This window comes from Pogoniulus pusillus, chromosome 37, assembly GCF_015220805.1.
Source record: "Pogoniulus pusillus isolate bPogPus1 chromosome 37, bPogPus1.pri, whole genome shotgun sequence".
Taxonomy (NCBI): domain Eukaryota; kingdom Metazoa; phylum Chordata; class Aves; order Piciformes; family Lybiidae; genus Pogoniulus; species Pogoniulus pusillus.
The window spans coordinates 282,219-294,684 of NC_087300.1; the positions used below are offsets into that span (position 1 = coordinate 282,219).

The window sequence follows — 12,466 nt, forward strand, 5'->3', positions numbered from 1 at the left end:
GAGGAGCTGCTGGCACCCACCACAGGCTGGCATATCACACAGTGGCTGCTCCCAGTTGGCAAGTACTGGTGTAGCCTTGGCATCTGCCAGACTTAATGGGCCATTGGGGGCGGTTGAGGTGTCACTTGGCACGGCAGCTTTTGTCCCCAGGTTTGGTGCCGGGGAGAGCCATCCTGGTGCCAAAGCCACAACCCTCCTGAGCCATGCCAGTGGCAAAACCACGTCCCGAGCTCTCTCCATGCCAACCCCCCGTCAGGCAGCTCCAGCAGTCCGCGGGGACGCTGGCACCGCCAGGCTGCCCCGAGCCTGGCATAGGGGTGTCTCGGTGCCCCCGGCAAGCGCCTCCCTCGGTTGCCGCGGCCGGCCCCGTCCCGTCCCGGTGCTCCCGGCTATATTTAGCCCTGCCCTGTCTGGCACAGTTTGTGACTGGCCAGCACGGCCCCTCCTCCTTTCGGCTTTCTCTCCTTTCCTGCCCTTCCTTCTCTTTCCCAGCGCGGGCACCACTCAGACCCAGCTGCCCCCAGCCCCTGCCCGAGCTCCCCCTGATGCCAACAGCTCTCAGCTCTGCCCGCTGCCGCCTTGGTTCTGCCCCAGCCCGGGTAGCCAGGAGCCGCCAGCATGGGGCCCGCTGAGGAGCTGGTCCGGATCGCCAAGAAACTGGATAAGCTTGTGGCCCGGAGGAGCACGGTGAGGGCGAGCCCCGGGCGTGCGTGGGGCGCGGAGGTGTGCTGTGCCATGTGGGCATCGTGGCACGCGTGTGCCTGCGTGTTTGGGTGCTGCATGGCTGGGGTAACGGGGGAGTCTTGTTCTTCAGCACCCGTCCTGTTGCTTGTGGTCTGAGCAGCTCCAAGGGGCGCTGAGCACCCACAGGTGCCACCACCACTCCACGGTGCTGCCTACACCCCCCCCAGACCAGCTTCACTGTGCCAGCACCCAGGGGTGCTTCCCGGTTGAGGGTCTCCCGCACCCCATTTCTCCTGGCCGTTGGGATCTGGGGACGGGGAGGTGTCTGTCCCGGGGATGGTGGCCGCAGGCACCCCTCGGTGGTGCAGGACCGTGGGCAACTGTGGGTGACAGGTGCTTGGCCGCCAGCCCGCTGCCAACACCCGATCGGGGCCAGGGCTGGTGCCAGGGGCTCAGCCACATGCAAGGCAAAACCTCGCGGGGGGCAGGGACACAGCGCCCCCCTCCCCCCCCAGGCCCTGCCTGTTGCACGACCGCGTGCAAGGGGAGGGGGCCGAATGGTGGCTCCTGGGGGGCTTCGGCGGTGAGGTGCCTGGGGGCAGCCAGTGTCTGCCCCTGCCAACCTTCGTTCCCGGTGAGAATCCGTCGGGGATCGCGCGGATCCGGTTGCGCGTGGGCAGGGCCGGGCCCTCCGGTTAATGTTTGACGGTTCCTGAAGCCTTTGACCTGCCACGGTGCCGGCTCCCGGGTGGGGGTGGGGACAGCACTGCCAGCCCCGGGGTCTGGTGGCTTTTTGGGGTGTCAGGGCTTGGGACCAAGTCCAGCTCCTATGGAAGCCACACGGATCCCGTGGGAATTATCCCGGGGTCAAGGAGCTGATCCTGCCCAGCCCTCCTACCCCACAGCCCCGTGCCCGTGCACAGGGCCAGGGGCTGGCCGCAGTGTGGGGACATCCTCTGCACCCGTCACGGGGGAGGGCTTCCAGCCCCTCATGGTGGCTGGGGTCCCGCCCAGGGTGAGGTTGTGCCCCCTGCCAGGAGGACACCTGCGAGCTGCTGTCTGCTGCTGGGGCTCCAAAAATACCCGAGGAGAGCAGGAGGAGGACTCCTGCTGCGACTGTCTTTAGCCCTGCAGCGGCCCTGAGCCTGGGATCGGGCTGAAATCCTGGGAGCCTCCCACGGCCCCTCACACCCCCACGTGGGGACACTCGGCTGTCCCTCAGCCATGCCCAGCTGCTGGCACACAGCTCAGTTTCCTCACCATGAGGTCTTTCCCCAGGCTTTAGGGGAAGCTGCTGCTTCCCTGCCAGCAGAGGTGACCCCACGCCCGGGGGGTTCCACGACTCCATCATCCATCAGGATTTGGGATGTGGCCGCTGAGGGTCTGCAGTTCCCTGGGAACTGGCTCAGGGCTGCTTTGTGTCCCCTGGAGGTGCCTTCCCGTGCTGCCTGGTGCCAGTGAGAGGGCAGAGGGCACATGGGCTACCTCTATGGGTCCCCCCTCCCCAATTCTCCCTGGCTCCTCAAAGGCCCCCACGACCTCTCCCCGCTCTAGGAAGGGGCCTTGGATCTGCTCAAGTCCCTCACTGGCTACACTATGACCGTCCAGCTGCTCCAGGTGAGGGCTCTGGGTGGGTGGCTGGCAGCTGCCGGCAGGGTGGAAGCGGTGGGGGAGGCTTGTCCTGGCACACCCCCTGCCATGTGTCCCCAGGCCACGCGCATCGGAGTGGCTGTCAACTCCATGCGGAAGCACTGCGAGGATGAGGAGGTCGTGGCCTCGGCCAAGATCCTCATCAGGAACTGGAAGCGGCTGCTGGGTGAGCAGCACTGGGGAGACTTGGGAAGCCCTCCAGGCCCCAACCCTCCCTCACCACCCTGGCACCCCAAACATCTGGTGGTCTCCAAGGGGCTGGAGGAGGGACTTGCTGCAGCATGGCCACCATGGCCCGGGGCTGGTAGGAGCTGCAGGGACCTGGTGGCTTTTCCGGGATGATGTCACCCAGTGCGACCCTCCCCACGCCCCGCCAAGGGCTGAGCTTCTCCCCAGCCCTGGACGCAGCTCCTCAGGCGCTGCTCTCGGCCATACCTGTGACACTCAGCTCCTCTCCCCAGAGCCCTCTGGCACCCCAAAAAAGGAAAAGGATGTGGATGGGAAGAAGAGGGCCACAGATGGGGAGAAGGAGAAGGTGCTGGATCTTGCCAGCTGCCCCAGTGAAGGGGAGAAGCACCTCAGGAGCCCAGCTGAGAAGCACAAGGAGAAGCACAAGGAGAGGTGGGGACTGCTGCCCACTGTTTGTTCCCAGGGCAGGGGCTGTGGGACGGTACCCATCTGGCCCTGCCCTACCATCTCTGGCCTCAGGAAGCCCAGCATGCCCAGCTCTCATGCCAGCATGCCCCGGGGCCAGCCTGCTGGCCACATCCCAGAGAGGTGCCAGCCAAAGAGCACCCTGAGCCATGCAGGGGTCTGGGGGGCGCTCGGGGGTGATGTGGCTGGGGTTGGGGTGTGTGGATGGGCAGACAGCATCCAGCTCCTGCTGGGCGTGCTGGAGACAGGCTCACTGAGGGCCTCTCCCCCTCGCTTTGGTTGCCTGCGGTAAAGGGAGCCCAACGATGGCTCCGCTGCGCCCTCGACGTCACCTCTGGATGGCAAGAAAGAGAGGTAGGTGCCTGGGGGAAGATGGAAGAGGTCTGACCCCAGCCCCTCACTGGGCTGGGGGCCTGGACCCACTGCCTGCTCCCCATCACCATCTTCTGATGTGGACCTTGTCCTGCCAGGAGAAACTCTGCTGACTCGAGGTCCTCCAGAACCTCAGCTGCCTCCTCCCCACAGAAGAGACCATCAGGGGACAGGTGAGGAAGGGACATCCCCAAGCAGCCTGGATGTGCTTTGGGGATGCCCTTTGGCAATGCTCTGACCACAGGACCTGCGGCTGGGGTGGGAGCCCTGACCCTGCCACGGGCTCCGCCACGCTCCCCATGAGGAGCAAATCTTCCTCCAGGGAGATTCCTGCTGGCTTCCAAGCACTCACATTGATGTGCTGCTGCCTCTGGTGTCACCCCCACTGTCCCTTTGTGCCACCCCCAGGAGAGCCTCTGTAGGCACCAGTCCCTCTCCAGCTTCCTCCAGCTACCAGAGGAACTCCGGTGACCACAAGGAGAACAGGTAGGAGATGGCCCTGGCAGATAGCTGTGGGCAGTGCCCATCCCACTGTCCTGGACAACTGGCAGATCCCTGCCTGCCTTTTGTGTGTGCCCCTGCAGAGCCAATGGCAGCAAGGCCAAGCCAGAGGCACCACAGACCCCCACCAGCCCTACCTTCTCTCCTGGCCCCTGCCTCCTGGCCCCCTGCTACCTGACAGGGGACTCGGTGAGGGACAAATGCATCGAGATGCTGGCAGCTGCCCTGCGTGTGGATGGTGAGCAGGGCTGGGGGAGCTGAAGCTCTTGGCGGGGGGTGTTGGAGGTCTTAGGGGGCACTGGAGCTCTTGGGGGGTGCTGGAGCTCTGAGGCTGCCTGAGCCAGCAGGTGCTGGAGCCCCTGAATGCCAGGAGGCTGGTGGGCATCTCTGGGAAGGATCTGAGTGTGGGGATGGGGCAGGGGGAGACTTGTGACTTTTGGGGGGGTTCTCAGTGTGTGGTGAGACCTGTCTGGTGCCACAGCAAAAACTTACCCTTTGGCCTCTCTGCCCTTTAGAAGACTACAAGGAGTGTGGTGTCAACTGTGAGAAGATGGCATCAGAGATTGAAGACCATATCCTCTGGGGGGCTGGGGTCCCAGGCTCCAGCGGCTGAGGGACACATGCATGGGTGGAACAGGATGGAGGGTGACAGGGACAAGGCCAGGGAGGGACAGGAACAGGGCCAGGGAGGAACAGACTCTGCAGTCTCCTTTGCCTGCAGAGGGAGCCCAGACCCTGGTTAGAGGCTGAGGCTGACGCTGAGCAGAGCTTCTCACGGACACCTGCCTTAGTACGGGGCTCTGTGTCCCCCCCAGGCCCCTGTGATCCCCTCTGTCCCTGGGGAAAAAAGCCAGACCCAGCCAAGGTTTCTTCTCTGAGCCTGCGGTGGGTGCCCAGCTCTTTTGCCAGCCCCCATCCATGGCAGTGCCATGTCAGGGATGGAGCCACCTCCGTTTGTTCACTTCCAGCTCAGGGCCTCCCACTCCCCGGGGTCTCCTGGCAGTACACAAGAGCAGGACCAGCCCCAGGGCCATGCCTCCTTCTGGATGCACCCCAGAGCCTGGCTGTGTGCCTGGGGCCTCAGGGGACCCTGGAGCTGCCTGCTCAGCCTTGTCACCAAGCATCTATGAAGGCAAGGGGTGGCTTTTGAGCAGCCTGGGAGGAGGAGCACAGGATGAGTCTTCTGCAGCATGAGCTTATTGCCGGGGCTCGGTGAGGTCCCTGTGCTCTGGCAGCCTTGGGGTGTCGCAGCAGAGGGAGACTCTCCCCACTCGTGGCCCCCAGGAAGCGAAGCCCTGTTGAGCTTGGCCGCCCTGTGCACGCATGGCACCAGCTCTGCTGGCAGTCAGCAGCAGGCCCAGGGTGGCGGCGGATGCCCACGGGACTGCCATCCCCTGCCTCGCCCCTGGTTCCTTGACAGACCCCCACATATCTTCCAGGAGCTGAAGAGCACAGACATGAAGTATCGCAACCGGGTGCGGAGCAGGCTCAGCAACCTGAAGGACCCCAAGAACCCGAGCCTGCGGAGGAAGGTGCTGCGCGGGGCCATCCCGCCCAGCCTCATCGCCCGCATGAGCGCCGAGGTGGGGGCACCGCCCTGCCCGCGGGGCCCTGCCCACGTCGCCCCTGCCGGGGAGGCCTTCTCCAGCCTCTGCTCTTGGGGCTGCCTGGATCTGGTGGGGTCCATGCCAGGCTTCTGCCAGCATCTGCTGGTGCTGGCCGGGATGCAGGGAGCGTTAGGCAGAGGGATGAAGTGGGAGAGCGCTACCTGGACCCCCAGCCCGTCACCGCTGGGTGGGGGATGTCACACTGGCAGGACTTGGCTTGAGGGTCCCTGTTGCACCTCCTCAACTGGCAGGAGACCATGGGAGCCCTGGGGGTGTAGGGAGCCCTCGAGGCTGTGTGGGGCCCTGGGGGCTGTGGGGAGCCCTCGAGGCTGTGTGGAGCCCTGGGGGCTGTGGGGAGCCCTGGGCCCTCCGTGGTGAGCCAGGTGCCTGCAGCTCAGTTTGAGCGTTGGTGGTGGTTTTCCTCCGGATGGGCCAAGCCCTCCAGCCAGCACAAGGAGCAGGATCAGTCCTGGTGCTGGCGAGGATGGGGAAGGTGCTGCACCAGGGTGGCTTGCAGCTTGTGCTGCCTCGGCTGTGAGCCCTTGGGCAGAGCCGGTGGCGTTGGCAGGAGATGGCCAGCGAGGAGCTGAAGAGGCTGCGCAGTGCCATGACCCAGGAGGCCATCCGGGAGCACCAGATGGCCAAGACGGGCGGCACCGTCACCGACCTCTTCCAGTGTGGCAAGTGCAAGAAGAAGAACTGCACCTACAACCAGGTCAGCCCCACAGCCCCTCCGGCGGCCCCCCTGCCCCTGGCGGCCCCCCTGCCCCTGGCGGCCCCAGACGTGGCAGTGTGGTGGCTGTGCTGACCCCAGCGCCCGCAGGTGCAGACGCGCAGTGCCGACGAGCCCATGACCACCTTCGTGCTGTGCAACGAGTGCGGCAACCGCTGGAAGGTCTGTGCCGGGGGGCTCTGGGCACCGCCCCCTTCCCCAGCATCGGGGCCTGGCAAAGGCCCCCGGAATGCTGCCAAGGGGGCTTGGCACCCACCCCCGGCTCTGCTTCTCTTGCAGTTCTGCTGATGGTGCCCGGCAGTGGGGCTGGAGGGAACGTGGGGCAGGAGAGGAAGCTGTGATGGCCACGGCAGGGTGGGGAGGGAGGGTACTGGGGCAGTGCTAGTAGATCCTGGCCCCTGCGGGCCAGGTCCCTGTCTCCTTGCACTGAGCTCCCTTGAATACCCCAGAGAGCTGTGCTCTGACAGGTGGTTTGCTGAATTCAAGTGGCTCCTGCCTGTAAAGACCTGCCCTTGGCTTGGGGTGTACCACTGGGAATAGACCTCAGCAGCCTGCCCTTCCCTGGGGCAAACCTGGACGTGGATGGTTGGAGGGCAGGAGGGACTTTGCCCCATGGACCTGGGGCTGTGGCACTCAGCCTGAGGCTGAGGGTGGGGCCAGGTTTTAAACATCTTCCTCACCTAAATGCACACCGTGGGGGGACACAGGGGAATGGGGTACTGGTGGGGTGCCACCATGTCCTTCTGCTCTGTGACACATGGCCCATCCACCCTGCGTCCCGGGGGGGGTTGAAGGGAGGGAGGGGAGAGGAGTGTGGGGAACCTCCAGCTGGAGCATTAAAGGTGTGAATGTCTCTGGCACTGTCTGTTTCTGAGGGCACCTGGGATCTGTCTTGGTTCACACACCCTATGCTCAAGACTTGTGGTCATCCGAGAACTCCCAGCCAGCTCCAACAAGTCTAGAAACCCCCAGCCCCCAGCCCGGGCTGCAGTGGTGCCTTGCTCTCCACCACCTGCCTGCTGATTGACGACCTTTAACCAAGGCTGGAGCAGCAGCCCAGCTGGGGTCGGAAGCTGAAGGCTGTCCTGTGGCAGGGCAGCTGCTCCACTCACAGCTGGGAGGGGGTTTCCAGGGAAAGGGAGTTAGGGGCCAGCCAGGAGTCCATATCTTTGGCTACAGGAGGTGTGGGATGGAGACATATAGCACTAAGCTGTTGCCAGCAGCCTCCCCCAGAAGCTTGGTTCAGAGGCAGCAACAGGTGACAGGGACACAGGTAAGGTGACAAGATGAGGAAGTGTCCTCAAGCTGCCCCAGAGGAGGTTCAGGCTGGACATGAGGAACAATTTCTTCCTCAAAAGGGTTGTCCAGGCCTGGCCCAGGCAGTGGTGCAGGGCAGTGGTGCAGTCCCCATCCCTGGAGGGATTTTGAAGCCATGGGTTGGTGGTGCCCTGGCAGTGCTGGGGTGAGGGCTGGACTGGATGATCTCGAAGTTGTCTTCCAACCAAAGGAGCCTCTGGTTCTGAAACTCCAAGCAATGAAGCTGCTAATTTCAACCTACAACTTGCCTCTCCCCATGCCACTGGTGATAGGGACTGCCTGCACCCCTGCCTCCAGACCCCATCTCTTCCCTGACTCTCCACCAGGCTCTGTCATGCAGATGCAGAATCCAGCAGACAGAGCCCTCAGCATCTGCCTCGTCCTTTGCCATCCCAGCTTGCCCAGGGCTCCAGCCCCTGGTTCCCAGCCCCCTGGGCTTGCCCTCACCACGAGCCTTTGCTGCTGCCCTCTCCCCCCCCCCGCCTTCTACCCTGCGATTTTTCCAGCCTTGACAAGAAAAAATCAACCCTCAGCCCTTTGCCGTTCCCTGGTTTCCTTGGCAACCTCATTTCCAAAGCCTCTCTCCTGCCTCGCTAACCCCCAGCCCCACATGCTGTCCCCCAGAGCAGGGAGGCAGTGAGTACTGACTTCCATGCAGCCCCCACCTGCTGGCACTTAGGTTTCTTGGGGAGGGGCTGGTGGTGAATTGTGTTGGAACTGGACCCAAGTGATGTGGTTCTGGAGCTGGCTTGGTCCATCCAGGCAGTTCCCCATTTTCTCCCTGCCCTGGGCAGTAGCACCAAGGAGGTATCAAGACTTCTCCACACCCTCTCTGGGGTGATGCCGATTCTGCACAGTCCCCCAGGAACATGACAGTGTTTGGGGACTGCTTCTGGCCCATGGGAACATCTCTGGAGCTTCCAGTTAAGCCCAGTCCTGTGCCCACCCTGGACTGTGTCATCACAATCTAGCTCTTGTCAGGATGCTCCTCGCTGGCAAATCCCAGTACTGCCATTCCCAGTCTGGAATGAGAAACTGGGAGTGTCAGGGAATGGGGAGGCTCACACTGACCCTGGACATCCAGTCTGGTGCTGGAATTACCCTGCACCATCAGGGCTTGGAGATGAGCCCTGCCCCCTAGACATATCAGAGCCCTCAGCGCCAAGGTGAACCCCAGAGCTGTGTTTGGAGGGAGCATGACCCTCCTTAGAGCTGTCCCATAATTGCCAATCAAGGCCTGGTGTCCCCGGTGCCACCCTGGGCTGCCAGTGCCTGGGAGCTCCACTGGTATTTACCCAGAACGTCACCAGCTCTTTTCTTTCGCCTCTTAAATGTCAGGAGGCTCTGCCTGCTGTTCCCACTGCAGAGCCGTGGGGATTGTCCTCCCCAGTCACCAGCACCAGGGCAGAGCAGCTCGTCCAAGTGACAGCTTCCTGCTCCAGCGTGGTGGGAGCTAGCCAGGAGCTCAGCTTTTAGCCCTATGGATGATCCTGCTTTGTCCTCCTGTGCTTCAGAGCTGCTCCAGTTTGTGGTGGGGGAAGAAATGACAGAGGAGCTGCCCCAGCAGCCACTTGGCCGCTGTTGTCCTGTGGGCAAGCTGCCCTGGGTGCCCTGCTGGATCAGGGCGGTTGGAACGGGTGAGCTCCAGAGGTTACTTCTACCCCACACTACGCTGGGGTTCTGTGATTATCCACCAGGCTCAGGCTCTTTTCTCCTTCCCAGACCTCAAACCCCACATGCAGGATTCATCTGCCTGCTAGGAGCAGCCTCTTCACGTGTCCCACTTTGCTATGAGCAGAGCAATTTTCTTTCTCCATTGTTCTGCGTTGCTGTGAGTGAATCAGCTGCTCGGAGCAGCAGACGAGGTGGTTGCCCAGCCCAGCCCTGCTGCCCAGCTCAGCCCATCCCAGCCAAGGCAGAAAGCTTGGAGCAAAGCCATGGATTCGGCCTGGCTGAGTGCTCAGGCGGTTGTTCCTGCAGAACAAGGAGGGAAATCATTTTGTCAGCAGCAATCGATCAGCGGGAAAAGGGAAATAGCTCCCCAGCCTCCCCCAGGGCCTTGGATGATTAAATGCATCCAAGGAGCCCAAAGTGGACTCAAATCTTTCCATATTGCATGGAAAATTACAGACCATGCTTTTCCTGCAGGAACTCCCCCCAATGCCCTATCGTTTCTGGGCTGAAGAGGTTTGCTGAGTCTGCAGAGCACTTTGAGCTCAGCCCTTCTGTGATCACAGCACTTGGCAGGGACTTTTCCTTTCCCTCCTGCCTTGACTGAACAAAGAGCCACCTTAAAGGCAAACCTAACCCCCACAAATCCCAGTCTTCCTGGGTCTCCTGTGGGAGCCACACATGGTTTTTCCTCCTGGGGCCAGGATGGAATGAGGCAGCAGGCAAAGCACCCCAAGAACTGCTGTACCCCACCTCCCTTCTCCACAGGCCACAGGAATTCCCATCCCCATGCCTCCCACAGCAACGGCGACCTAAACGTTGTGCGGGAACCAAACCCCACCTTGGCTGCTTCTGCTGGCTGCTGCTTCCCCTCCCCGCCAGGAGCTCAGGGGCACTCAGCAATTAGGAGCAGCAGATTAATCTTGAGCGAGCTAATGAAGAGTTGAGCGGCTGCGGCATGGCACGGCAGGGCAGGGCAGCTCTGAGTGCACTGCTGCAGCACCCTGCAGCCCAGCTCTGGGTGTGGGTAGAGCACCCTGGGTGGGATGGAGGTGGGAATGGCAGGGGGGATGAGCTGGATGTTCAAGGCTTACCTACCCCCCCATCTCTTCATCCTCTGGATCAGGCACAGTTTGCACTGCAGAGGGGAAATGGTCTCTGTTTGTTCTCTAACTCTGCTTTGCCTGTCTGCAGTGTCCCTGAAGGATCTGGAGAAGCCTGGAGAAGGGAAGGCTTCGAGGAGGCCCTGGAGTAACCTTCCAGGATCTGAAGGGGGCTACAGGGGGGCTGGGAAGAGACTATTGACAAGGGCTTGGAACGACAGGAGGCAGAGGAATGGGTTTGAACTGGCAGAGGGGAGATTGAAACTGGATGTTAGGAAGAAGTTCTTCACAGTGAGGGTGGTGAGACACTGGCACAGGTTGCCCAGGGAGGTTGTGGGGCATAGAATCAGAGAACGTGAGCACATTCTGTGCTTCTGTGTTCCAGCCTCCCTGGAGGTGCTCAAGGCCAGGTTGGATGAGGCCTTCAGTGACCTGTTCTAGTGGGAGGTGCTGGGGGGGCTGGAACTGGCTTAGCTTTGAGGTCCCTTCCAACCTAAACCATTCTATGATCTTTCCACCACTTTGCACCTCCCCAGCACGTCCTGGCCACATGTAGCCCCTGGCTGGTGCTTTCCTTGACCAAAAACCAGGGAATCACAGAATTGTGGAATCCTTTGGGTTGGAAGAGACCTTCAAGTTTGCTCAGTTCTGCCATTGGCCCTGCGCTGCCAGGTCAGTGCTGAACCACATCCTCAGCTTAGAGCTCTTCTGCAGCTGAAAGAACTCTGTGATTCTGCACCTCTGTGGATACCTCCAGGGATGGCGACAGAGGTGAGACACTGGCACAGGTTGCCCAGGGAGGCTGTGGATGCCCCTTCCCTGAGGGTGTTCAAGGCCAGGTCGGATGAGGCCTTGAGCAACCTGGGCTGGTGGAGATGTCCTGGCCCATGGCAGAGGGTTTTAAGGACCCTTCTAACCCAACTCATTGTAGGAAACTCTGAGCTGAGTGCCCTAGGACCGCAGGCTGGGGTTGTTCCCAGGCTTGGGTTCACCCCAGCCATCTTTGTACCTCCTTTCTCTGAGGCTACTCAAGCCTGAAAGCTGAGAGCAGCTGGCAGGCAAGGCCAGGTTCTTCCAGAGAGCCTCCTTCCTAAAGGGCCATCATAAAGAGCTGGTCCTGTGAGGAAGCTCTTCCCAGGAGCCCTGCCACCCCCGGCAGCCCTTTCAGCAGACGCATTACCCACAGCAGCCAATTTGCTCCCGAGGCTGGCAGGGTCAGGAGCTCCAGGGAAGCAAATGCTAAGTAGCTGCTCTCCGCCGCACGGCAGCCTGGCTGCGACGAGCGAGTCCGCGGCGGCCGCGACTGGGGCTAGCGGCTGAGGGATCTGCCGTCTGCTGCAGCGCTTGGTGGGCAGGGAGCCACTTTTTGGAGAGGAATCCATTTAGTGGGGAGGGATCCACTTGGAGGGGGGGGCCTGCCTCAGCGCTGGAGCAGCAGCTCAGCCTGGAGACAAGGAGTACCCGTCGGGGACACGTGTGGCACGCCGCAGGCATGAGCCTGGCCAGGTCATGGACACTGCAGCTGCACCCCCAGCACCCAGCTCCACCAAGGGCTGTCCCCCCTGGATGTCCCCTCTGTCGCTGGGCCTTGCGCTCTCTGCCCAGCCCTTTGCAGGTAATTCCTTGGGGCAGGAGAGCTGCTCCGCACGGCGAAGCTGCTGCTGGGAGATGCGGAGCCCCAGGAGGGAGGAGGAGCTGCTGCCCGTCCAGCCGTGGCTCATCCCGGCCCTCCTGGGCTGCGCCTGGGTACGGAGGAAGGTGGAAATGTAAGGAGAGGAGAAAAGCTACTTGGCTCCTGGGAGATCCTGGCTGCAGCAGGGAGAAAACAGCACTAAATGTCCTCTTGCCAACCACCCGCAGCTCTGGTCCCTAAGTCACGGGGAAGAGTGGGCTCAGTGCTTGCTGTTGGGCAGCGAGGGGAGGATCGTTCAGCGGCACCGTGGGAGCGGCTTCCCCGGGGCACTGCAGGTCGTTAACAGCGCAGTTAGCTGCGGGCTTCCTCCCCCGGCAGCTGAGAGCTCTCTGCTGGAGGGCGACTGGCTGGAAACTGCCCAGCGGAGGACTTGGGGGTGCTGGGTGGCAGCAGCAGAAGACGAGGCAGGAGTGTACCCAGGTGGGCAAGAAGGGCACCAGCATCCTGGCCTGGATCAGCGATGGTGTGGCCAGCAGGAGCA

General features: G+C 62.2%; 1 protein-coding gene across 2 annotated transcripts; it reads left to right on the plus strand.

Annotated features, from left to right (window-relative positions):
• Positions 1-471: 471 nt before the first annotated feature.
• On the plus strand, positions 472-6,983 carry LOC135190983 (transcription elongation factor A protein 3-like). 2 transcript variants are annotated; one of them, XM_064172878.1, is made up of 13 exons: positions 472-687; positions 2,239-2,301; positions 2,395-2,500; positions 2,796-2,955; positions 3,283-3,342; positions 3,459-3,533; positions 3,769-3,846; positions 3,945-4,099; positions 4,377-4,432; positions 5,289-5,444; positions 6,037-6,183; positions 6,292-6,363; positions 6,481-6,983. In XM_064172878.1, the coding sequence occupies exons 1-13, from the start codon at positions 619-621 to the stop codon at positions 6,487-6,489; spliced, it is 1,206 nt and encodes a 401-aa protein (XP_064028948.1). In that variant the 5' UTR covers positions 472-618; the 3' UTR covers positions 6,490-6,983. The 2 variants fall into 2 exon arrangements, with proteins under 2 accessions (XP_064028948.1, XP_064028949.1); XM_064172879.1 differs by lacking the exon at positions 3,283-3,342.
• The last annotated feature ends 5,483 nt before the right edge of the window (positions 6,984-12,466 follow it).